The sequence below is a fragment of the Glycine max genome, chromosome 9 (assembly GCF_000004515.6).
Source record: "Glycine max cultivar Williams 82 chromosome 9, Glycine_max_v4.0, whole genome shotgun sequence".
In the NCBI taxonomy this organism is placed as follows: domain Eukaryota; kingdom Viridiplantae; phylum Streptophyta; class Magnoliopsida; order Fabales; family Fabaceae; genus Glycine; species Glycine max.
Window position 1 is genome coordinate 50,118,406 of NC_038245.2, and position 27,009 is coordinate 50,145,414.

The 27,009-nt window shown below is 31.3% G+C and overlaps 3 protein-coding genes and 1 non-coding gene across 10 annotated transcripts; all 4 read right to left on the bottom strand.

Annotated features, from left to right (window-relative positions):
* Positions 1-3,068: 3,068 nt before the first annotated feature.
* LOC106794104 (isoliquiritigenin 2'-O-methyltransferase) lies at positions 3,069-4,936 on the bottom strand. Its single transcript, XM_006586598.4, has 4 exons — positions 4,474-4,936; positions 3,914-4,230; positions 3,707-3,771; positions 3,069-3,598 (listed from the first exon to the last, which is right to left on the bottom strand). The coding sequence occupies exons 1-4, from the start codon at positions 4,899-4,901 to the stop codon at positions 3,299-3,301; spliced, it is 1,110 nt and encodes a 369-aa protein (XP_006586661.1). The 5' UTR covers positions 4,902-4,936; the 3' UTR covers positions 3,069-3,298.
* A 5,518-nt stretch (positions 4,937-10,454) lies between these two features.
* LOC100779492 (isoliquiritigenin 2'-O-methyltransferase-like) lies at positions 10,455-12,847 on the bottom strand. The gene is made up of 4 exons (NM_001255863.2): positions 12,422-12,847; positions 11,331-11,647; positions 11,155-11,219; positions 10,455-11,048 (listed from the first exon to the last, which is right to left on the bottom strand). The coding sequence occupies exons 1-4, from the start codon at positions 12,811-12,813 to the stop codon at positions 10,749-10,751; spliced, it is 1,074 nt and encodes a 357-aa protein (NP_001242792.2). The 5' UTR covers positions 12,814-12,847; the 3' UTR covers positions 10,455-10,748.
* Positions 12,848-17,979: 5,132 nt separating this feature from the next.
* MIR5774B (microRNA MIR5774b) lies at positions 17,980-18,136 on the bottom strand. The gene has a single exon (NR_126646.1). It is a non-coding gene; the product is annotated as a microRNA MIR5774b (primary transcript).
* Positions 18,137-21,979: 3,843 nt separating this feature from the next.
* Positions 21,980-26,333, bottom strand: LOC100789449 (pentatricopeptide repeat-containing protein At1g66345, mitochondrial). 7 transcript variants are annotated; one of them, XM_014762486.3, is made up of 4 exons: positions 24,203-26,333; positions 24,038-24,102; positions 22,717-22,788; positions 21,980-22,606 (listed from the first exon to the last, which is right to left on the bottom strand). In XM_014762486.3, exon 1 carries the CDS (start codon positions 26,099-26,101, stop codon positions 24,404-24,406), a length of 1,698 nt encoding a protein of 565 aa, XP_014617972.2. In that variant the 5' UTR covers positions 26,102-26,333; the 3' UTR covers positions 21,980-22,606; positions 22,717-22,788; positions 24,038-24,102; positions 24,203-24,403. The 7 variants fall into 7 exon arrangements, with proteins under 7 accessions (XP_014617972.2, XP_003533688.3, XP_040861166.1 ...); XM_003533640.5 differs by lacking the exon at positions 22,717-22,788; XM_041005232.1 differs by having other exon boundaries at positions 22,717-24,102.
* Positions 26,334-27,009: the final 676 nt, after the last annotated feature.

Below are 27,009 nucleotides of genomic sequence, written 5' to 3' on the forward strand. Positions count from 1 at the left end.
TAAATTTGGATCCAAAATTTCACTAATTATTATTAATCCCCTTGGAGTCATCGTCCAATCAGAATGTGACACATGACAATCAACATTTCTTTGTAACCGTCAACATCTAAATCTGAATTTGAGGATCACAATTAAGGGATTGAATATAATTCGAAAACTAAATGCATCAATAATTTTAAAGGGGGACCAAAATTGAAATTAGAGACAACTAAAGGGACCAAAAATACAATTTTACCAATAATTTATATGATATATTATTGATACAGATAATCGTGTTTGTTTATTTTAATGTTTTTTTAAGGGCTATTTATTTTAATGTTAGAAAATATTGATTTTGATAAAATTAATTTCAAATCACTTATGATATATACTTAATAATTACAATCACAAATTTTATACTGAAACATGTACACGAGTGTTTTAACACTTGCTTAGTTGAGATTGACCACCTTATCCTAATAAGAGCGATCCTGCAAATAAATAAATAAAAATAATAATAAAAGTACTTATATTTAGAGCTGTCAAAATGGACTGACTTGACTCGTTAGACCCAATCATCTCTTAAATGAGTTAGTCTAATCTGACTCACTTAAAGTTGATAAAAAAAAGTGATTCGACTTGATCACCACATATTATGAATTAAATGGATTGACCTACCTACCTAAAATTGAAAAAAATAATTTTTAAAAAAGAAAATTAAAAAGAATCAATTATCTCAAAAAAAAAAAAAAGATTGAATAAATTAGAAAACAATTAATTAAATTAAACCTTTCACTATCCACATGTTACAACAAGACATATATTATCACAAATTAAAAGCCTAGAACTATATTAACATAAATTTTAAAAATAATCTTAAACAAAACATTAAATAAAATAATGTTAAACAATATTACAAACATTAAAAGTATATTTTAAGTAAATTTTATTTTATTTTTAATTAAACGAACAAAACATTTTAAAGTTTTAAAAAATTACAAAATATTAATAAATTATTTTTTTAGATGGATAAAGTCAACCTAATACACTATGGGTTAAACCCAAGTGCGCCGGATTGTAAGTTGCCGTGTCAAATTTTTCAGCAAATTACAATTTTGATAGCTCTGTCTGACTTGTTTTGTTTTGATAAGTAAAAGAATTGGGCGCTTTTTGAGGTGAAAAGTCAAATATTTGCCAAATATGGATTAGAAAGCGAAACAATCGGCTGATCAATGATGCATGGTTGCAAAATTCTGCCCATACTTGTTGTTCTACATGAGTTTCTAGATGCGTTCTTATAATTTTTTTTCCTTTATTCCTTTTTATCATCAAACAAACATTGCTTATTAGTCATGCACAAGAATACGTCAATAATTATTTTGAATTTCTATTTAAGTTATATCATATTTATTAAAACATATACTAATGCCCAAATAAAAAATATTTAATATTATTATTAGTAAATTCTGAATAGTTAATAATTTAAATATAAAACACTATATATTTAATGATAAACCCATATATTGTAGGGGTATAAAAATCTTTTATGTTAGTAATTTCATCTGTAATATTATGGTCACAAAGGTTTGGTATTCTTTAGTGTTGCTTTATAATTAAAATTAGAGATTTCAACTTAGTTTTAGACTTTTATAGTGAGAATTATGATGTGTTGGGTTTTCATTCATATTTAACATACTAATCAGTCATAAAGATTTTCATGCATTTAGTGTCTAAGTGGGACTAAATTTACTCTTATTTTCTGTACTTTGATCATTTGAAACTCCTAGCGTGGTTTTTGTGTGTTTTTAGACTTTAGGTAGGTATTGAGCTTGGTGAGTTAGCCTTGGAACATGAAGAAATTGGAGTTTGTGAGGACCACAACCAAGATGCGGTGCTTGCCATGGGTATAGGCATCCCAATGAGCTCAAAGACCCCACGCTCGATGTGGCACTCGCCGTATGTGAGGGCATCCTAGTGAGCTCCATAATTACTTCCAACAGAGTCCACACTGGGCGTGGCACTCGTCATAGGTGTGGCACACAAATATATTTTTGTTTTAAATTTTTAGGCTTTAGAATTACATGGGCTTTGACCATAAGTCACCCTAATTATAAATAAACATATCATAGTTAGGAAAAGTGGTTTTTGGACCTTCAGTATTGATGGCTTAGTGAAAACTTTGTATTTTTTTTTTTGGCTTTTTTCTTCTCTGATTAGTATTCTGAGATTTTTTTTGAGATTGCTCATCATCATGTATGAGTACTTCTCATTGTTCTAGGATTTTGGGCATGGCTCGACAATTATTCGTGTTAGTTTATGTTATTTGGGGTTCTCTTCAATTCTTTTCTTTAAATTCTTCTCTTATTGATTTATACATGTTAGACGCTTGATCACCGTTTCATAATGTTAGACGTGGATAAGGATGAATTGAGAGACAAACTTATACGTTGGAACCATGAGAGGATAGCTTAAGTTTTGATTCATAACAATAGGATTTACATAGGTTTTAATTGAACAGAACACTACGATGTAAGGATGAATCCAATTAAACACATATTCATTGCTTTAAAGAGAATGAAGAATATCTTGGATTAATTTGCCAGTAAAAAAGAATTAGGAAGAATATGAAATTAGTGAACAAGAGAGTCTTGATGTGAAACCCGATTATGAAATTTTCTAAATCTGAATTTAACCTCAACCAAATATTCTCTTGTCATTATTTTAATTTTATCTTTATCTTAAAATTTATTTTCTAAATATTTCCAAACCAATTCTTAATCTTTTTTCAATTATTTAGTTTCTATTTTTTATAATGATAATTGCAAAGTCGTGCAGTTTATGTGGATTCGATAATTTATTTAGTTTCTATTATTAGATATTTTCTACACAAATATTTTCTATCTTTGTAAACGTTACATAAAACAATAAAAAAATATTATATTGTGTGTGACATGTAACACGCATATGTGGATTTGTCACATAGTCAAACAACGTATCACATATGCACTCACGATAATGGAAATGACACGGTTGGACTAACTTGTCTTAACAATTATCATTTATAAACCAAATTGATGATTTCCAAAATATTGGAACTACATAAGTTATTTATCCAAACTTTTTATTCATGATTACATAGTCTCAAAAGCAATAACATAAATAATCTTACAGTTGCTGACCAGTGGGCTAACATTTGCCGGGCCAACATCAGATTTTATGCAACTGGGCCCAATTTATTTAAAGGCTTTTGGGTCTGGATGCACCCAATGTAACATGTGGGCTATCATAGATTCAAATTACTATTTGTCATGGGCAATTTCTACTTATAGAATTCCATTACTCCTAACGTAGATGAGATGTCACTACTTGCTACATGAAACTTGGAAAAACCAGAGCTCTTGCACAAGTTCTCAAATTCCTTCTGAGTTCTTTCCCTTCCACCATGTGCTAAAAACATGACATTGTCGAGAGTACAAGTATGCTTAGATATATAGCTTGGATTCGGGACTTCTGGTATTATATATTCGAAAACAATCACTTTTCCATGTTGTGGCAAGGCTTTGTGAAAGTTTCTTAAAAACTTTATACAATCTTCATCAGCCCAATTGTGACATACAAACTGAAATCGCCAAAGACAAAAGAAAAAAAAATATAATTAAATGTTATTTCATGCTACATATTGAATTGTTTAAAAATATATAAATTTTCTTTCATGTAGTTCACTAACCTTCACTAAAATGGCATCACCAGTTGGAACACTTTCAAACATATCTCCTGCAATTTGCTCTATACCTTCACACAATAATGAGTGTTTTCTAATTAATAATTTTGGCAAAACTTATTCCACATTTCTTTCCTCAAAACCAAACCCATCTTTCAAAATATTTGCAGTCAGTTTATATATAGAAATTAAAGAGAAACTAATGTATGTTACCTGGGTGAGGTGGTGCTTTTTGAATCACCAGAGGCAAATCAAAATTAATTCCTTTCATTGAAGGATATTTTGGGAGAATCTGTTTCAGGGTCTCTCCAGCTCCACCTCCTACATCAACAAGTGTTGACACTCCCTCAAATCCTTTGTATAGTTTGAGTGCCCTTTTCAGTTCTAGTGGGGCAGCGTGAATTACTGCTTTGTAAAAAATGTCATTCAGCTCAGCATTTTTCTCCATATAATCATATGGTGGTATTCCATGCACATTTTCAAAATGGTTATTGTTGTTAGGGTCCACAATTGCATCCTTTACATCCTTCCTGTTGAGAGAATGAAAACAATACAAAATTAATTAGTCATGCTAGAAGGAGATATAAGGTGGGCTGGATGGTTAAAAGAGAAGGAAAAAGGGGAAAAAATTCCAGATTCGATTCTCTTTACTACCAAAAACTAACATTCTAACAAACTAAAATATGATCATAAAGAAAATCAATCATACTAGAAATTAATATTGAAGTCTTTCTTTGTCAAATGGTACAAGTAAATAAATGATTAGTAATTACCACATGTCATGAAATCCGCGATGGATTAAAGAAGAGAGAGGAGCCAAAGAACTTCCTTCATCCTTATCAAATGCAAAGTATGCACCAACGGGTGAGAGAGCATAAACTCTTTCTCTCTTACCATCTTCATTTGTGCGAATGGAGCAATTTAGAAGAGAATAACTGGCCAACAAAGGTAATATGCGTTCAAGCCTATTAGCCAATTGTGGGTGTTGATTTGGAAGCAAAGAAGCAATCTCAGAGGCTGAGAAACTTGAGTCACATGAACTCTGTGCCTTTGCTATGATATCAAACAAATTGAGATCAATAGCTGCATTTAGGACTGCAGGGAGGACCCGGCTAAAGCAAAGTAACACAGCAGAGAGGTAAGGATCCTCGACCTTTGCTATTTCTGGGTGAACTTGACTCTCTCTGGAATTGGAACTCATCTTTTAATTACTAGTGTTTAGTTGCTTTGCACTTTCTTCAATTTTTATGATGTTTATATAGGCATCATTCCTCCATCACATGTAATTAATCCTTAGCATAATTCTCTTATTTAAAATATTCGTAAAATTCAAATTAAGAGCATATTGATTAATAATCTTTATTTCGATTGGTTGTTTGTAATATTTCTCCATCAAATGTCGATTCCTAAAAATATTTCATCATTTCAATTTTGATATGTCAATATTTTCTTTTGGAAGTCATCTTTTTCTCTTCTGAGTACAATTAAACACTAAATGCGGATATATTTCTTACCCTTTATTTGGCTGTAGAGAAATTAGAGGGAGGAAAATAAGAAGTTTTTGTTGTTGTTTGATAGGAGAGGAATGGAGGAAAAATAATTTTAAAAATAATGAGACTTATAGTATTATTTTTTTATTTCTCTCTAACCAAATACCTCTAATTTATATTTAATTTCTCATTTATTCTCATTCATCATTTTATTTTCATTTATCCTATTTCTCTATTCTTTATCAAATAAGACACTAGTGAAAATTCAAACATAGTTTCTACGTGAGAGACTAACCATTATTATGAGTTAGGTGTTAGAACGAAATTAAGTCCTACAGGCAGCTATATATGACTTAATTTAGTATGAGTTGGGTGTTGGCCTTGACTATGTGTACAGAGACTAAATATTGCTCCATTTGGTATTTTTTTTTTCAGAATTCCGTTTTATACTTTACAAAGTAAATACTGAAAAAGTTCAAGCTTTTGTACCTAAAATATGGTGATTTTAATTTTAATTAAATAATTTTTTATAGTTGAAAAGTAACATATTTTCCCAAATACAGAAAAAGGATTAGGTAGGGAACAATCCCCAATTTTCCCCCATCTACCCCCCACCACACATACACACACAAAACACTCTATTTCTCCAAATATTATACTTCCTCCACTATTTCCCAATCCATCACTTTTTTTTTGTGCATGTTAAGAGTTTTTTAAAAATAAAAAGTACAGCAAGTCAAATCTCAAAAATAGGACAAAGACATTTCAACTATCGTGGACGGCAAAACTGCTATAATATTATTGAAAAACAAGAAAACCAACAAGAGATCACGGCGGGATTAAACCAAAATCCATGATCAACAATTAACAAAAGCGAAATGATTACATTATAACAATGAATATTTTTAAGAGTTACAAATGATTTTTTTTTTTGAAAATATTTAAATATATTTAACAATTAATCAATATTCATTACATATGTGTTTTGTATAACATGTTTTGGACGAATATAAATAAGAATGAAATAATTTAAATAGTATATTGTTGATACAGATTTTTTTTTGAGAAGATAATTAAGTGTCCGTTTATTTTAAAGTTAGAAAATGTCAATTTTCATAAAATTAATTTTAAATCACTTATGATATATACTTAATAATTACAATCAGAAATTTTAAACTGAAACCAGTACACGTACGAGTGTATAACACTTGGAATGAGTTTGATCATCCTATCCCAAGGGTGATGCCTCAAAAATATAATTAAATAAAGTGGCTGATGTGTAGTTGACTTAAGTCAAGCTATTGTAACTTATTTGGGCAGATGTTTCAAAAAAAGTGGCCGCCTCTTAACGTTGAAAAGAATGTGATAACTGCTAAATAATTGTGAATTAATAGTAGTTAAATAGTCAAATTTTGACTTAAAATTAATTATTTAGCAGTTATTTATAATTAAAAGCTGAAAAATTAATTAAATTGAATTTCTGGTTGCAGATACGAAAAATGAGGATACATTAAGCAAAAATGGCAACAGAAAGGAAGAAAAAGAAGGAATTCTGAAGCAGGCCCAGCCCAACAGTGGCGCTAAGCTCGCATCAGGCGCTAAGCGAGCAACTACCTGCAGATGCTAAGCGTGACGTTAAGCACGAAGGAGCAGAAACCGCTACGCGCGCTAAGTCCAGCTAGGCGCCCAGCGCGATCCAACAGAAGCACATGCTAAGCCTGCATGGCGTGCCCAGCGCGCGATCTGAATGCGCTAAGTGCGAGGTGTGGCGCTGAGCGCGACTACGAAGGCCCATAAGCCAACTTCAGCAACTATAAATAGAGAGGCAGTCCCAAGGAAACATCATCTCGTCTCAGAGCACTATTCCCAGCACTCTAAGCCTGAGCTCTCTTCTCTCTATATTCTTTGTTTTATTATCCCCATTCTTTCTTTCATCCCCAATTGTAAGCCCTCAATGGTCATGAGTGGCTAATCCCCTAGCTAGGGCCTGACAGGCCTAAAAAGCCAACGATATACGATAAGCTTCAAGAGTTATCAATGCAAAAGGAATTCATTCCAGGTTTTTTTGTTCTAATTCTTTTCTTGTTATCTTAGCATTCATTCTTAGATTCCTTTTGGGTTTATTCGCTCGGGAGAGGGTAATCCCCAATAAATATTTAAGATTCAATGCATGCATCAGTTTTAGGGGTTATACGCTTGGGAAAGGGTAACGCCTAACAGAACATCTTAAGAAAAAAGAATCCTTGGGTTATCATTGCTAGGCATAGAATGATAACCCATTGCCCATGCATTTAAGCAACATCTAGAATTGACCTTAATGCATTTTAATTATTGAATCTTCGCAAAGGCAGTTGGGAGATAAGTAGTTAAAATAGGCTTGCCAACGTGAGGCATCAGGGGCAAGTAGTTAACTGATATGGGTAGAACTAGTACCAGTGCATTTGTAATGAATATCATATTTACATGCATCGTAGGCCAATTGGATTTGTCTGGTCTTGGCATCTTTATTAATTGTCTTTCCTTTTTAAACTATTTGATTTAGTAATCACACTTATTTCTGCATTTATTTCTATCTTTATTATCTTTACTTATACTTACAAATTGAGAAGTATTTAATCAAGTGCAATAAAGTCTCAACATAATGCATAAAAAAGAAAGTTGAAAAGTAACATATTTTCCCAAATACAGATAAAGGATTAGAAAGGGAACAATTCCAATTTTTTGAATTTGGTTTCTCAATCCCTTTTCATGCTGTATCTATATATATTGTCCATCTAAATAACATTACATAACAACTGTGTTAATATTTAATGATAATATTTAATTTCTATTTAATAATAATATTTAATTTCTCCACCCGCACACACACAAAAACATATTTCTCCAAATATTATACTTTCTCCACTATTTCTCAATCTATCACTTTTTTTTTTACATAACTAACCCCGATTCCTCACCTTCCTGTCTCCAATTTTATTTTGATTTTTAACTTAATAAATTGGGATCAAAATTATTGATTTTTAAGTAAAGAGACTAAAACATATATTTTGTGCAATTATAACACTAAATGAGTAATTAAAAAAACTCATTGAAAAGTAATATATTTACCCAAACAAAGAAAAAAGGATTAGAAAAGCAAACTATATTTTCTCAAATAAGAGTATGTTTGTTTAAGCTCATTTTTTTAAATTTTTTTTAGTAAAATAAACACTTTTTTAATGTATTTGTCTGAATTTCTTTTAATAAAAAAATGGTTTTATGTTTTCTTTAAAAACTAAATCTTATTTGCTTCTTAAAATATCACTTTTTTAAGAGAACTTTTTTAAATTTAAACAAAATGACACATTGTATTTCCTCCATTATTTCCCAATCCACCGCTTTTTTGTGTATGTTAATAAGTTGACTATACCCTAGACCCAATTTCTCACCTTCCCTCTCTAATTTTATTTTGCTTTTCAAGTTGATAAATTTGGGGCCTTTAAATCGAACCTAGATTTCCTGCAGCCAGAAAAAAAATACACATTTAATTAGTCGGACGATTATAATCATATGATGAAGACTAATATATCATTTCAATATATTCAACTTAAAAAATACATTTAAAATATTAATCGTCTAATCTTCATCGGGCGATCAAAAAAATTCATGAATGCATGATTGCATGGATGCAGTTTATTTTTACTTTTTTTGTTTTTCATTTTCTCTCTGTTTTCCAAATTCTACCCACCCTTTATGTAGCAAAAGAGGGATGCCATAACGACAGATTAACGAATACTAGTATCCCCGATGAAAGGCTCCACATTTGAGAGAGGAAGAATTCACAGCGACAATGGGTTATTCAACATTCAAGTCACTAGTCGAATGACAAAATAAATTGTATGATTTTTAATAACTTGAATTAGATAGAAAAAGTCATTAGATGACGTGATGGTTATTTATTTATGATTAATATTATTTACTCAACAAATTTTATAATAGTTTCTATACAATTTTACGACAAATTTTAAGGTGGACAACCTTGCCTGAACCATGATTTTGAATCCTTAGATTTATCTAAGGTGAATAATTTTATCATAGACTCACTTCACCAAATAATTCCTCCTCCTTCTTTAACTTCCCTCCTTCCTTCAAGTTCTGGTTGTTGCTGCCACGTTTCTGTCTACATGAAGACATTGGAATAAAGTGAAGCGCATACTTCAATTCATTATCTCATGGTTAATATGGAAATGAGCTTGTTTTATTAAAATGTTTCAAATTAAGTCAAGTCTAATTGGTTATGCAAATATATGTTATTTGTCATATTGTCCTAATGATATATCACAGATAGATAGGAATATTTGTTTACATGATATCACAATTTCATGATAATATGTGAAACAAGTCAAACTAATCACATTATCTAATTTTGTAAAAAATTTAGTTTGACATGAGAAAAAGATGATATCGTTAATCATATTTGAACTCAATGTCGCATAATATCTCAATTGAAAGAAAGATATGTTTAAAGAAATAGAATAAAATATATTTTACCAATTTTTTTCCACTCATAATCTCTAAAAGAATGATGATACAAATGTCCAATGAATTTATTCGTGTGAGAAAGTAACATTTTTTTATAAAGTCATTGTCAAGAAAGACATTTGTGCAAATAACTCATAAGATTAGACTGTATTGTCTTAAAGATGATGTCTGCACGAGGGAAAAAAATAAATACATTTTGCATTTTTTTTTTCATTCACCTTGATTTTGTTCCATTTAAGTTTTTTTGACAAAATATTTAATAAGATAGGTGATAATATATTAAAGAATGTGTACTCTTTTTTCTTCACTAGGTTTTATTGTAAATTTTTTTTTCTATTAAGATTTTAACGGGATATATTCTTAAATAATAAACCTCTAAAAGAATATTATGAATAATTAATTTGTTAATGTCCATATTTATGTCATTATCTTTTGTGATATTTTTTTATTAATATTTATCTCTTATATCTATAAATGATTACTCCTGCAGTCCTGCATGAAAGAATAAAAAATAATTCTCATTATGCTCTGCCCCAAGTTATTGTATTTAACAAAAACCTATTTTCAAGGAATTTGTGTCCTAGTTGCATTAAATAATGAAGATATGACCAAACTACCCAATAATAGGCACTCAAGAGGACTCAATTAATTATCAATAATTAACGGAAAAGAACAAATTACATCAATTCAAATTATAAAAGAAGAGTGGAATCATTAGAAAAATAGATGATCGAAGTGGAAACTCTAAGGAAGACACAATCATCATCTATAAAATAGATTCTTCATAGATTAGACATTATTTCCTTTTATGATTCGGTAGTTATTGTTCCTTCAACAATATGAAAATTGCTAACACGTCCCAATTCTAAGCTATAACATAAATTTTATTCTCAACGAAGAATAAAGTAATTAAAGCTTAAATTTTAAGTCTATCATCAACAAAAATAATATGACCACATATGTAGGTAAAAAAGGCCAACATATAACTTTATCAAATTTTATTTTAGACCTTATTTATTATGGGATTGATCCTAATTTTATTTATAAAATTCTATCACTGAAAGAACCGACGGTGAATCTCTACATGCAACATGAAATCTAGAAAATCCAGAATTCCTGCACAAGCTCTCAAATTCTTTCTCAGTTCTTTCCTTTCCACTTGTCACTAAAAACATGAGACTATCAGCAACACAAGTTTGCATAGAAATTTTGCTTGAATCCGGAACTTCTGGAATTATATAGTCTATAACAATCACCTTCCCATGTTGTGGCAAAGCTTTGTGGCAATTCCTTAAAAACTTTACACAGTCTTCGTCTAACCAATTGTGACATACAAGCTGAAATCACAAGATACAGAAAGAAAAAATGTGATTAGTTACAACATTTTATGTTATATTGAATGGCTTTAAATTTATATTTGATTGTTTTGCTTAGCTCACTAACCTTTAGTAAAATGGCATCACCCTTTGGAACACTTTCAAACATATCTCCTTCAACATGTTCTATCCCTGTTCGTGCAAAAAATAAATAGTGTTGATTTTTAAAGACAAACTTAATATTTCAATTATTGGAACACAATTGCTCCATCATTAATTAAAATATTACTATATATATATTACCTGGATAGGGTGGTGCATCTTGTACCACTTGAGGCAAATCAAAATTAATTCCTTTGATTGAAGGGTACTCAAAGATAATCTGTTTTAGGGTCTCGCCTACTCCACCTCCAACATCAACCAATGTTGATACTTGCTCAAATCCTTTGTATAGTTTAAGGAGCATTTTCATTGCAGGAGGGCCAGTTTGGGCCAATGCTTTGTTAAATAGTTTATTAAGTTCTTCGTCTGTCTTCATATATTGATAAGGAGGCATTCCGTGGACATTTTGGAAATGGTCGTTGTTGTTAGGGTCCATAATTGCATCCTTTACGTCCTTCCTATTTAATTAGGAAACAATACCAATCGATATATATATTAAAAACATAAAATAATATATGGGTAGGTATCTAAACTCTAGTGGACACTCAAAGCTAAAATAAAATAAAAGAGGAGAGATAAAAGTAGATATATAAGTGATATGACATTATAGAAAAAATATAAAACAAATGATAAATATTAATGAGGTATTGAAAGTAACAATATGTTCATATGCTAAAAAAAATCAATGAGACCCGTTGTCCTTTGTAAAATAGTATAAGATCCATTTTGGATTAAAAAATTCATTCAGAAAAAATTAAAAAGGTGAAATAAATCATTTTTTCTTCAAAAATTAACATTAACTTATGTATTTTAACTTTTTATACGTTCTTTTGTAAGTATAACTTATTTATAAATAAATTAAGATATATGTTAATTTTAACTTATGAGATGAGTTTGATTCATTTTTCCTCTTTATTTATTTTGATTTTCTTCCCATAGTGAATACAGTACTTTGTTAAGAAATTTATACGTAGCTTTAATTAATAAGTAATGTTATTCAAATTTATTTATTTATTTTTTACCATATTTTCTACAATAATGAGTAATATGAGGGGGATAAAGAAAAAAAATATAATGAATTGAAAATTTTGAAAATGAGGAGAATATTACTCTTAAGTAAATGCATGGTTAGGAGTTATGAAGTTAATTAGGTCCTTAAAGAAAGAAGGTAAAGAAAGAGATGTTGAATTAAAATTAAGAATGAAGATATTCGGAAGTAAATTAATACGTACAAGACGTGAAAATATCCACGATGAAATAAGCTTGAGAGAGGACCCAAAGAGCCTCCATCGTCGTCAGAGGCAAAGTATTGACCAATTGGTGAGAGAGCATAGAGTCTCTCTCTCACACCATCTTCAGTGGTGCGAATGGAGCAATTGAGAAGAGAGTAACTTGCCAACACCGGCAATATGCGTTCAAGCCTATTAGCCAATTGAGGGTGTGGATTTGGAAGCAAAGAAGCAATCTCAGAGGCTGACAAAGTTGAACTCTCTGCCTTGTCTATGATATCAAACAAATTCAGATCAACAGCAGCGTTCAAGATTGCCGGAAAAATTCGGCTGAAACATAGTGTCAAAGCTGAGAGGTAAGTGTCATCCTCCTCATTTTCTTTGCAACTCATCATTCTTATTTTGCCTTTCACTTCTAATGTTGTCTACTTTCTTATTTGAGTTTTGGATTCGTTTATATAGGCATAATGCACAAGACCCCTGCATAGTTAAGAATACTAGTAAAAAAGTATTTGTCATTAGTTTTTTTTTTTTTAAGTATACCATAATCAAACAATTAATTTTTGTTTTAGATTATTAATAAATTTTTATGTTACGTTGATCCTAATATATTAATACTTTTATTTTGAGTGTTTAATATCGACCCAACATAATTTCAACTTTTAATATATATATATATATATATATATATATATATATATAATAATCATTTATAAAAAAATTTAAACATATTTTATTTTATTTATATAAAGTAAAGAAATCACGTATATTGATGAAAGAATTAACATAAACTTCTTTTATTTCAAATAAATAAATAAAATATTTCTCTTAAAAATTTATTTTGAGTCAGACTTGTTAGGCTAATGCTCAATGTCGTCAGCATATATGTATAAAATCCTCCATGGGAATAATCACTCTTTAGATTATTTTTTTAACAATATCCAACATTGGCGTAATTGACTACATGGGCATTGGAAGGGCATCATTGATGATCTAGTTTAATTTGTATGTTTGTGAATTTTATATTTGAGTAGGTTTTGACTAAACCTTTTGGAAAAGTTGACAACTTGTCCTTTTGCGGTAGAATATATTGAATTTTTTAAATTTCTTTCTTTGTTAAGAGTTTTTTCAAGATTAGTGAACTAACCACCGGAGAAAGTGGTACCTTAAAACGAAGGACATGCATGCGTTATGTCAAGTAAAGTTGAAACTTGAAATTTCTTGCTAGAATGCTAGCTATCAATTAATATTTTTTAACATGATATTGTTCCCGATTGAAAGTGGTGAAATAGTAATTATTCCTCAGGAATTATCACACATAAAATAAATATTTTTCTTTTAATATAATTTATTTATTTTATGTCTATTCATCAATTAAAATTTAAATCCTAAATCAATTAATTAAAAAACATAAATTATTATTAGTTGTATCAATCGTTATTAGTCTATTAATTAATAATATTTATTGATTGATGTAAAGAAACTTAATCTTAGACACTTAATTAGTCCATAAAATTATCCAACTTCTACGTCTCTAAAAATTTAGTTAAGAATAATTATTATAATTAATTTTTTTAACAATTTATATTATTTTTTAAAACTATCCTTATTAAAGTTAGTAGGACCCATCATCTTACTCTTCAATAATATTATTAAAACAACAGCTGGACAAAATTTTATAAATTTTTTACTCTTTTATTCTCTCTCTTTATCTTCTTTTCCTTCTAGTTTTATTTAATTGTACTCCACCTAATTAATTAATATGTTTTAGTCTTACTCTTTAATCTTAAAATAAATTTATCGTATTAGTTTATAGTATTAAAATTAATAATTTTCAATAAATTGCAGTATTGTTAAAATTCTTCATAGATGATAACACCTATTTATTCATTGCAATAACAGAGGAGTCATCACCACTAGATTTCCCATCCCAGGGCGTTGAGTCCATTGCCAAGCATCCTTCTAAATAAAAGCGGGGCCATGGCTACCGTGGTCCAGCTTTTAATATCCGTTAGATTTATTTGTATAATAATTGACGCTCTGGATTTGTCATTTAGTTCTTCCATGATAGCTATATAGTTCTTATTTGACAAACGATTATTCATAGAAAGTACTCAATTTTTCTCAAACTTTATTTCAAGAAACTGAAAAAATATTTTTTCTATAAAATGAATTAAAAAACTCGTTTGAGTGTCCTGTTAGTGAACCATGCTCTTGAATTTTTACGTAGAATCTCAATATTAATATTACATGTCTGAATTATTTTATTTTAAAGAAACAACCTTATATTATTTATTTATTTTTGTAAAAAAAATTATTTCCTAAAGATTCGATAGTAGTAGTCTCTAAACTTGAAGCATTATTTTGAGCTACAACTAAAAGGACAGCTTTTAATATTCGTTAGATTTATTTATTTAACTTTGCAGCTTTTAATATCCTTGTTAACAATTAACACTCCTCATTCCTTGTAAATTTTCATGATTTTTTTTTTGTAGGTATTTACACAAAACATAATTCCTGTCTAATTAAAATTTTAATATTTATATAAGAACCGTTCTTACAAGATAACTTCCAATTTTCAACCTACCTACTCGCTTTCAAATAAAAATCTCATTCCTATCTCTATAAATATCCTAAACATACATCTGATACTTAATTATCTGTCCTTTTAAGATGGTCAAAGACTCAACTTTATCCTTTCTTTAAATTTTAATTTTCTAATACTTTTCATAGCAACCGTTGTCAATACGACAGCAAAATAAATCCTGAATAAAAACTAGCTACTGTATATAAAAACTCCATTAGAAATTTCAAACATTTGGATAGAATATTATCAACTTAAAAATTGCTGTTGTTGCCTCTAATGCATTACGTTTGATTATTCCGCTTAAAATTATTGTTATCCGTCACTGTTTTATTTGGACTAAATAATGGGCAGGTCGCAATTTGCTTCCTGAACCTTTTTAATCTTTGGAAAATCTAACCTAATTTAAAATGTAAATTTACATTTTAGATTTTAAAATAGCTAATCCAGAATATAAATTACATTCCAGAACGAGTTGCAAGAAACAAACCGTCCGATATGCTTTTCAATCCCTTTGAACAATAGAGCCACATTCTATTACTTAGGTTTAAACAAAATCATCCAACTGAATTATATGCCTCTAATTTAAATATCTAAACTAAGTCAATTTTTTTATTCATATAGGAATCAAAGAAAAAAAAAGTAAAAGATTTGCAGTAATTTACGTATAATAAACTGAGTTAGAGTCTGATAAGCTAAGTGCTTTTTTGTTAACAGGGATATGCTCTAATTTATTATTATGTGTGTTTAATCAAATGCCATCAATGGAGACAATAGTGTGGTATAAAAGCGCAGCATAAAAGAGAAGACGACGATGGAACAGTGGCGGATTAAATCAGATTTTTTTTAGTGGGACAAAAAATAATCTAATATTTTCTCAAATAAAAAATTATATAAGTTTTATTAAAAAGAGTAGTAAAAAATTAAAAACAATAAAATTTAAAAAGATAAAGTGGATAAAATTAGTATTAATTTATTCTCTTTTTTTATCTTTTATAATCATTTACATTCATTTTATTAAAAAATTATCTTATGGAAATAAGATTTATTTGTTTATGGGGAAAAATATTTATTCAATACATTCAAGTAAAAAAAAAAAAATTTATGGAGACAATTGCCCCATTAAACAGCATGTAGATCCGCCAGTGCGATTGAAGATGATGAGTATGGCGTAGTTAATTTGTTTGAAGTTGAATTTAGAAATTATTAGTTTTGGGCAGTAAAAATGGAGGCTTTGTTTATTTTTTACTTCTTAGATGTCTTGGAGATAGTTAAAAAGCGGTACAGCGATTGCAATAGTTATAACTGTGCAACCTTATTAAAAAAGAATCCGACATGTGGGAGATCATTGAATGATTCAAAGAGTCTCAATTATTATTAGCCATTTTTCCATGGATTGAGAGCAAAGAACCCCTTAAAAGTCAAGGAGAAACACGCACGTGGTTGTTCTTTGAATTAGACATTAAAAATAATAAAAATTACACCGGAAATTGATATGAAAACATGTGTAGGAAATTCAAAATTAACTATATTTGGATTGTTTTTGTGGGTTTGGTAAACGTGGAAAATTTTTAAAATTTGGATTAGTGAAAAGTTCATAATTTGGCATGAAATTAAAATAGGATTTTTTATTGAATTGATTTTCGTTTGGTTCTATTGGATGAAAACAAATAAAAAAAAAGTAGTGGATAATTTTAGGAATAAGAATGAGAAAATTTTGAGAAGTTTAGTTGAGTAAAAAAAATAAAATTAAAGTACCCCATTTGTATATAATGGTAAAAAAGTTTTTAAAAAATGTAAGAATAAAAATTTCAAACATTCAAATTGATACGTTTATATTGCATGTAATGTTAAATTCAACTGCACAATTACAACACTCACTCCGTCATAATTAAATTTAAGGATTTTTATTTTATTTTATTTTTAAAGGCTTAAGTACCGGTGCTTAAATAAGTAATCCATGCTTATTTGCCATAAATCCGTACGCTACCCCAACACTTTTGTATCTTTATTTTTAATTATTACAAAAATGCTATCTTATTTTCATTATTTCCTACACAAACTTTTTAAACACATTTTTTTAATTAAAAGTGAAAAAAAAATAATAGAATAAAAAAATATTTTGTGTGAAACCAAACTATAAACCAATATCCCTCGTCATAGGTGCATGTGCTGATCACTGACCTTTAAAAAAATGGCATCACCTTGGAACACTTTCAAACATATCTCCTCCAACATGCCCTATCCCTTCATTCAAGAAACAACTTTATCAAATAAACAATATGAACTTTTTTTTAAAGCAACAATACGAACATATTCTGATTGTTTTCTTGCTTTAAGAAAATTAATTATTTAAAATCTATTCATTTAATTCATCTTTAAAAATAGACTTAAATGTTTTTATCCCTTAAATTTGGATGATTTTTTTAGTCTCTCTAATTTAAAAAAAAAATCACTTTTTAGTCTTTATCAAGAACTTAAAAGATTACTAAATAGGGACCAAAATTAGACTATTTTTAAGTAAGGAGAGCTAAAAAAATCATTTTTTAGTTTTTTTGGTGAGATTTTCTTAAAAAAAAATTAAGAGACCAAACACAAATATAGTCTAAATTTAAGGAAACAAAAAGATATTTAATTTCTTCTTAATATTATATATGTTGGTCGGAGAAAGATATAATAGCAGAATGGGGTGGTGCATCTTGAACCACTTGAGGCAAATCGAAATGAATTCCTTTTATTGAAGGATACACGTAGATAATCATTTTCAAGTGCTGCATGTCCTACGTTAACCACTGTCCAAATTCCCTCATATCCTTTACACAGCCGAAGGTTCCTTTTCATTTCTAATGGACGGTAATGAGTCGACAAATTGCCGTAAAGGAATTACTTTTTGAAACTATTTCTTAAAATGGTGTTATTTTCAAATTTATTTCAGCATGGGACTGTTTTTCATGCATGGAAGAAGAAAATCGTCAGCACGAGTTTGGGCTGACGTCGACACGTGACATGAGACTAGCCAGTCCAATTGGCGATTTGCAGTAACCCTGCTACCCTGAAAAAGCTGAGAAGCCCTGCTACCTGCAAATTGCCACTGACTAGTCTCATGCCACGTGTCGACGCCAGCCCAAACTCTTCAATAGCAGCATTTAGAATTGCTGGGAAAACCCAGCTAGAACTAAGAAACACAGCAGAGAGATAAGCATCGTCGACCTTGGCTATCTCTGTGAGATGATTTTGTTTGGAATTGGAACTCATTTATACTTTGGTTTCCAATTTCTTTGTACTTTCTACAATATTGGTAACATTTATATAGGCATGATATAATCACTGGTCTTTAAAATAAGAAAAAGTACGTCATCATCTTGGGGTAAATGATTGTGTTGATATAGTTTTTATTTTATTTTATTTTATTTTAGGTTGGTTTTGAACTTGGCTGGATCAGTGATTGATATATTTGTTATATTGCACCAGATGCAGTTGAAATTGAAATTTTTGAATGATTCAAAGAGGATTCTCAATCGTGTCTTGAAAATCTAAGAGAATCACACAAATGTTGGAGTTCTTTGAATGAGTCTCAATCATTAGCCATATTTCTAATGAAGCTCGGTCAACTGAAAGATTATTTGAACTGGAGAATTGAATCCTATTTATGATTGAGACACGATAGTTGACTAGAGAGCTGATAGAACAGAAGTTGATGCAAAGCCATCTTCCATTTCTGCAAGCTCTCGTTGTGAGCTTCTCCAAAACTATCGAATATCAGAAAAGACATATATATAATCTTTCATCCTTTACTATGGGCACAGTCAAGCTAGGATGGTTGCAAGTTCATATATATATAAACAAAATGAGGAAGAAGCATGCATAGTCTTTAGAGAGAATCCTGGTGTTCAATGAAAGTATGAATTCCCTTGTCACTGAGAACACAAGTTTAGTATGATTGTGGTCTATGGATGTAGTGTTGGGTCCCCCGAATCAAACTTTGAAGCACATAAACATAAAACTTACGGGAAGTAATCTAAAGATCCCATTTTTTTGCTCTATTTCTAGGTTGTTACGCGGATGAACATTTTAGCGTTTCTGATGAAGCTCCGTGTATATATCTATTTTTCCTGAACCTGCAATCAATTAATTAACAACAGTGGCAATTTTTTTTATAATAATAACAGTGGAAACAAAGTATCTTCTTTAGTTTAATATATAAGTAAATCACGTCATTGTTTTCTTACCGTGTGTTTGGATAATATCCAAGAATCAATTCTATTCTTCATAATCATGGTGGTATCATGAAAAAGTAGAAACAACTATTTGTTGTTTTGCCTATACCATGACAAAATAATTGGTTATTTTCACCATGAATCTAATTCAAACATACTATTAATTTTCCAAATTAAACCAAATGGATTTCTTGTATTCACGTTTTGAATCTAATGACAATCTTGTGTAATAACTATAAAAATTAAAAAAAAAAATCTAAAATTACGGGAGTAACTTCATTACATTCAAGTCAGTCAATCGTGTGTGTCTTCTTTCCTAAACCCATTACGGTTTGCTCTGCCCATCTTCCTCCATAAACTCGTTCTTGATGGCTCTGGTAAAAATTGTGTTTTCCACACTTGTATACACTACAAACCGAAAATTCAATTTAAAGTTTGTTGCATTGCATTCGTTGTACACTATGAATGTTCCAAACTTTATCGTATGTACCAATCACTTGCCTTAATTTAATTTTACACTTTCAATAATTTGTTGTTTGATAGGTCCTTGTTTCATACATTCTCAGAAAAGTTATGTTACTTTTAGGGGAAAAGTTGAATATCGAATTGAATATGTCCCAACAACACCATGAGTCACCGAAGCTGACAAAAACAATAATAGAAGGTATGCAAAAGTTTTCTGTAATTTACTGCTACAAAGTGCTTATTTCAATTTCAGGAATATAGTCAAGAAATTAAGACAAGTGCCAAATGTGCCATACAAAGAGTGAAAGAGAGTTCTACGTGTGAATACTTTGATTTTTCTAATGAAATATTTTACTTGTTTGACCTCATCTTCTTGGGATTAAATTTAATTAGTCATCTATGATTATGCTGTTTCCAATTTTTATTAGCTTGTTTGCTTTGTTGGTGATGGAATGGATTTAGCTTTGACCAATTGATAATTATATAATATTGATGCAAGTTTGCCATTCGATTGATTCAGCCACTTACTAGCATATTAAGAATATTTTTTACTACTATACAGGTCTAGATATATATGATAAATGAACATGGAGATTCTACCAATGTCAGCGCTAACAATAGACTCCATAGTGCTTTTGATGTGGATCCTTTCAATAAGGACTACCATTAGATCCCCCTCTAGAGCTCTTCGAAGGAATGGAGTTGCATCACTTGAAGACACAACGAATCACTACACAATGTACGCAGGGTCGTATTATTAAATCAAGAACAAATGGCATGATAATTGGCCAAGAGATCCTTTGTTCAAAAGAGGGATCTCGGCCAAAAAAATTATACAAAGAAAAAAAGTGAAAGATGTGCAAAGAGGAAAAATAGTAACCTTGCTGTGCATGATGAAACAAGGATAGGATGCAAGGCAATGGTATATTTAAAGAAAAAAGATGGGTGGATTATTTCTAGATTTATAAAAGACCATAATCATGTACTGTTTTCCCCAAGAAGTTCAAAGTTTCTTTGAGTGCATAGAAAGAAAATTAAAGAGCATATTAAACTTATTGGTGTGCTGCATGAATCCTGGATTTTTTTATGCATTTTAAATGGATGTTGATGGACAATTAGCAAATTGTTTTTGGGTTGATTCAAGGTCTAGAATGGCATACAAATAATTTTGGTGATGTAGAGACTTTTGATCCAACATAATTGACAAATAAATACAAATGCCATTTGTTTCATTCACTTGAGTTAATCATCATCAACAATCCATTTGTTTTGGTTGTGTATGGTATGGGATGAAACTCAAAAGAGTTTTGTTTGGTTGTTAAGTACTTGGTTAGAAGCAATTTTAGGGGCTTGTCCTAAAACTGTTATCACAGACCAAGATACTGCTTTCACTAATGCAATTTCAATTGTGTTTCCTACGGTTAATCATCACTATTGCATGTGACACATTGAGAAAAAAGTCCTAGAGTATTTGAATTATATTTATCATGAGCATAGTGAATTTAAAAGTCAATTTGGGAAGTGCATTCACCAATCTATCACCGTTGAAGAATTTGAATCTGATTGGGAAGTAATGATTGATAAATATGGGCTACAAGATAATAAGTGGTGAGAAAAGATAAATATGTTCTCGTTTTCATGAGTATTTTATGATTTGGGCACTTGATCTATTGCCATTTAAACTCCCATAATGCTGGACTCTATCACAGTGTCATCTTGGTCATGGAAGGCAAGAATCAATGGATATTCAGCTTCTTTTTATAAATTTACAACTAAGCCTTTGTTAACTATTTCAAGTGTTTGTGCTGATCTGTTTTTAAAGTTGATGAGGAGTGTTTAAATGTCATATGAATTTCTCTGGTTTGAGGTGCATAGGGATGAAAATTAACACAAGCCGTGTCACTTTGACAATTTTAATAACAACACTTTTTTTTAGCAATTTCATTTAGCAACGTTAGTGCAATACTAACAAGGGATATTGCTTGCTATGTCATTGAATCCTTCTGAAGATGTAACTGTTTACATTTTTATCCTAAAAGTCTAAATGTCAAATGATAGATTTAAATGACTAAGAAATAAGTACTTGTTTCTAGAGCTTCATTTCATTCTTACAAAACATTATTGAAGGAGGAGGAGCAACAAACGATTTATGCAAAGACTGTAAAAATGAATCTGCTAGTTCATAATGGATTCTCCATTGATTACATTAATTAATTTTACCTTGTGAGTTAGTTTATAAGGATTTGATTCTTTCAAAACCATAGCATGGGTTTGAAAAAGGAAGAACAGCAAACCAACTTCCAAGTGTTTTTGTGTTTATTCTCTATCTCTATACAAATGCTCCAAATATCCGGAGCTCAACTTGCACAAAGGGGGCAAAACTCAAGTTTATCAGAATAAGCAAAAAATAAATTTTACTATATGATATTCGAAGATTTCCCCATAAGTTGCTTTATAATTTCCTACTCGGGTTGTTGTATCACAATTGAGCTTGTTATGTGAGTTCCAATTGGAGGATTTTTCCACTTGATATTTATTTGATCAGACCCCATATTGCCAAGGTTGGTCAAACTTTTCCCCAAGCCAAAAGTGTCATAGGCCTTGATAATTTCCTTCACCCGAGTTCTAATAATTTTGCAGAGCCACTGCGCATAGGTACTTTTGTTTTGGAAAATAAGGTTGTTTCGGGCTTCCCAGAAATTGTCAATTACAACAGCAAATATAGGCTCCAATTCACACCCTTTCTTTTTCCAATATTGATGTTGGAGCTCATCCACATGCCAAGACATTGGGAGAAAAAAATAAATTGATCCACCATACTCCTAGAGAGAAGTGTCCAGATCTCTTTGGCTAGAAAGCAACCCCTTAGCACATGATTAATATTTTCCTTTTTTATAAATATTAATATTTTCCTTTGCATACCTACACAAAGGACAAAGAGAGTTGTTAGATAAGTGACTTTTATAAGCTGCAAAAATTTTCTTCTTTAGGCACACATTCACAATTATGATGTGGAAACTAATTGGCCTCACTTTAGAACTGTATCAATTAGCTTCCAATGGCTTCTCCAGCAAAATACTATTTGTGGATCATTCTTCTATAACCTGGACGGGATATGCCAAGCATAGTCCCACAATATATGCATTCAACAAAAATAAAAATACTGTAAAACAATATTAATTGAAATTGAAATAAAATGAAGAAAACTTGGGAGCCATATCAATAAGCACATTTGGCACGTGTTTTAATTCCTTGACTATATTCTTGAAATTGAAATAAGCAATTCGTAACAAGTTTATGGCAATGCGGAAAAGTGATCAGTACCTGCAGAAAAGTTTGGAGCGTAGCATACAATGAATGCAATGCAACAAAACTTTAAATTGATTTTTCAATTTCCAGTGTATACAAGTGTGAAAAACATAGTTTTTACCAGAACAATCAGCAACGAGTTTATGGATGAAGATGGGTAGAGCAAATCATAATGGGTTCAAGGAAGAAGACACACACATGATTGATTGACCTGAAAGTGACAGAGTTACTCCCATAATTTTAGATTTTGTAATTTTAGATTTTTTTAATTGTTATACTGACATGGCTAATAGCCTAAATATAATTGGGTGTCTGTGTAAAGTAGGTTTACACTGACCGTGTATACTAATTAATCTCCTAATAATAATGCTAACAGTGGAAGACGCCTATCTTCAGTTTAATACATAGCTAGTTGGTCAGCCGTGCATATCACGGAATCTTTAAGTGATTTTGGGAAAATTTAAATTTTTATTATAAATTAATAACAGTTCAAGGATATTTTTGTTAAATAGTAAATACTAGCTGGTTGATTCAAGCCCCCGCACGGGTCACTCTATTTTTTTTATTGTATTTTTGTTTTTACACAAGGCGACAAGCTTACCTATACTGCTTGTTCAGCTGTTGCAAACTCAACATGTCCAAAGGCCTCCAAAGCCTCTATACATTAACAATTTCTCAATAATATTTGAAACATTTCTGAAGTGAGTGAAAGTGAGATGTAATCTATACGTATCAGTCTATTCCACATTGTATGACATCTATATACTTCTTGAGGACAACCAAAAAGTGATACCATCCTTGTGAAATTGCAGGTTGTCGCAATATCATCAATAATAAAGCTACAACCACATCCAAACACAGGGTAGCAATTTACTTCAAAAGCCAAATGGAGTAAGTAAATTCCAATGAAAATACTGGGAATGAGAAAAACATTTAAATAAAATCTAGTTGTCAAAATTTCACCCAAGTGTATGACACTGAAATGCTTGTTGGCAGTTCTAACTAAATTTGCACAGACTATAAAAACAAAGCACAAAAGCTTACATTTTGTGTTGCCTCTTCCGTTGCATACTCAGGATGCCCAAAGTCTCTAAACCTCCCTGCTTTATCTGTACGTTTAGACATACATTAACAACTTCTCACACTCTTCCAATCAATTTTCCCAAAATCACTTCTGAAATGAGTAAAACCTTAATAATAGCCAAGCACCTGCATCATGACATCTAATTTATAAATATCAGCCCATTCCACATTTCACAACTTTCCACTGTTCTTGATGCAGCATTTTGTTTCAGGAAATAACATATCTATATCATCAATTTGGCATTCTACATCGCAGAAAATGCCATGTCACCAAACAACAAGCACTACCTTCCTTTCACCACTCTTTAGCACAACAACAATGTCACATTACACCTCCAAAGAAGCCATCTCGTCACGAAGGTGAAGAGCCCTAGCACTCTCCCCCTTCTTCATGTATCCATCAATCAACGCCTGGTACACACTCACATCTGGCCTCACCAAACGCCCTTTCATAATCCTCAAATACTTCTCTGCATCTTCAACCTTCCCACAACGACAAAAACACTGAACAATCGTCCCGAAAACCGACAATCCAGGACTCACACATCTGTACTCCATTTCATAATACAACTTTAAAACTTCCTGAACCTCCTCCTTTCGAGCATAACCCTGCATCAAATGAGCATAAGTAACATCATTTGGCAAAAACCCTTTCTCCAACAACACAGTCAGCATTCCATTCGCCTTCTCCACTTTCCCCTTCTCACACAGCCTCTCCACCACCTTATTAAACACCATACAAGCAGGCACAAACCCAACCCTCACCATCTCCTCAAAAAAACTCACACACTGCTCTGAATCCTCTGCGGCAGCGCAACCAACGACAATGTGCTCAAACGTCTCCCCGTAAGGCCTCAACCCCTTTCCTTGCATCTCACGCAACAAACCAATCGCCTTGCCAACTCTCCCCTCTCTGCAAAACGCTCCAATAAACAATGTGTAAACAAAAGCATTCCCCTCAAACCCTCTCTGCACCATCTCCAAATAAAATCCCCACGCATAATCCAAATCCCCAAACACAACCTTCGCGTGAACAACCAGAGAATACACAACCTTCTCATGAAGCAAATTCTTCTGCAACAGCCTCTTCAGCAAAACGACCACATCATCGCTCTCCGATTTCGCCACGCGTCCCTTCCCCAAAATCCTCAACATCAAACCGCAATTCACAATCATCGCAGGAGAACGAAAACGAGAACGAGAACAATCATTATTCCCTACAATAATCCGATCCACCGTGTCAACAATCTTCTGCAATTCACCTTCCTTGCAAATCGCATCGATCATTATTCTCAAACTCGTCGCGTTAGGGTAAGCCCTTCTCCGAATCATGAACTCGTAAACCTCCCAAACGGAACCGCCGCACTTCTCAGATCTCTGAAGCGCGTGAAGCAACACGTTGAAACTAACGACGCTGACGGAGGAGGAGAATCCACGCTCTTCTTCGACGTAACGGCAAAGGTCGAAGGCGACGTCCGTTAACTTCGCCTTCGCGTAGGTTTGAATTAAAAGGTTAACCGCAAGAAGAGCGACGGAGGTTGAAACCGCGTGATACGTGTCGAGAAGAGAAGCCGCCACCGCACGTGCGGCGCCTGGATCTGTGTTGCGAGTGGCGAGGGATTCGAGGAGTGCGCGCGAGTCGGTGAGTGAGTTTGACGTTAGTAAGAGGTTTATTGTGATGGTGTAAGAGCGAGTGGTGTGATGGAAGGTGTTGTTGTCGTTGTTGCGTTTTGCGGCCCAGTGGAAGAAGCGCAACGCGGCTTTTGCGTCGGTGAGTTGTGACAGGACGTGTTCGACCGACGAGTCGTTTAGGTGCAGGGAGCGGAACTCCTGGGTTATGCTTTCCCAGCTTCGTCCCTCTCTGAAGGACTTGCACAGTGCTGTCACCACGCTGTCGTCCAACCTTCTTGGCTTCCACAACGACGTCGTTTGCGTGTGGAAGAAGAAGAGCTTGGTAGCCATTTGGCATTTTTTAAGATAGGTGAATTTCATCCCTCGGTTATCAGTGCATAGGACTAAATTCATCCTTTTTTTTTTTTTTTTAAGTATAGAAACTAAATTGGTCAATTCAAAACTATAATATATACTCTATAGGAATTAAAACCAAGCACAAAAACCAAAAATGTATTTTATCTTCTTTTTATTTTACTGTGTTTTACGATTAGTAGATTTGATGAAAGTGCATGAAATTTTAGGAATATCATTGTTTTCATGGATGCTCTTAAATATTTGTCTTGATTTTTTAAGAGCAACAGGGGCCTTTGAAAAGTCGTTTCCTTCTTCTTCTAGGGTTTGTCATTCATCACACTCTTTTTCCTTTTCAATCACACCAACAGAACACAGGCTTTAAGGTAATACTATACTAATACCAATTTAGGGAAATCAATGTTGATGAATTTATATTTTCTTTTTTAGTTGTTTTTTTAATATTTGAAAAGAAAATAGTAGTGTGTAAGTAATATAAAATCTTTTACATTGAAATCCTTTCATGATTATTTTAAAAGACTTAGTTTTGCCCCCTATTTTTATTATTCCCGTTGTACCAAAAAAAAAAATCTTTTCACGCTGCATGAAAATTAGATTCATTGTTTTTTTCTTTTCTTAAAAGAAAAATGTAAATGTAGAGAGGGCAAGAAAGTAAAGTGAAGTCTATTAAACTTTTATGGGTAAATTACATACTTCATTATACATTTGGTTTCTTAATTATAATTAAAAGTTAAATTAAATCCTTTATTTATTAAAAAATTCAATCAGGTTATTTAATTATTTAAAAAACCTTAAAATTGTATTCTTAAGTTAAGAATTTTGACGGTTTAAATTACAAGTAATAATTTTTTAACCGTTACAAATTACAAAAATAAAAGATAAAAAAAAATCTGACACTAACCAAATTCATGTTATTCCAATTTAAACCCAAAAACAAAGCAACAAAT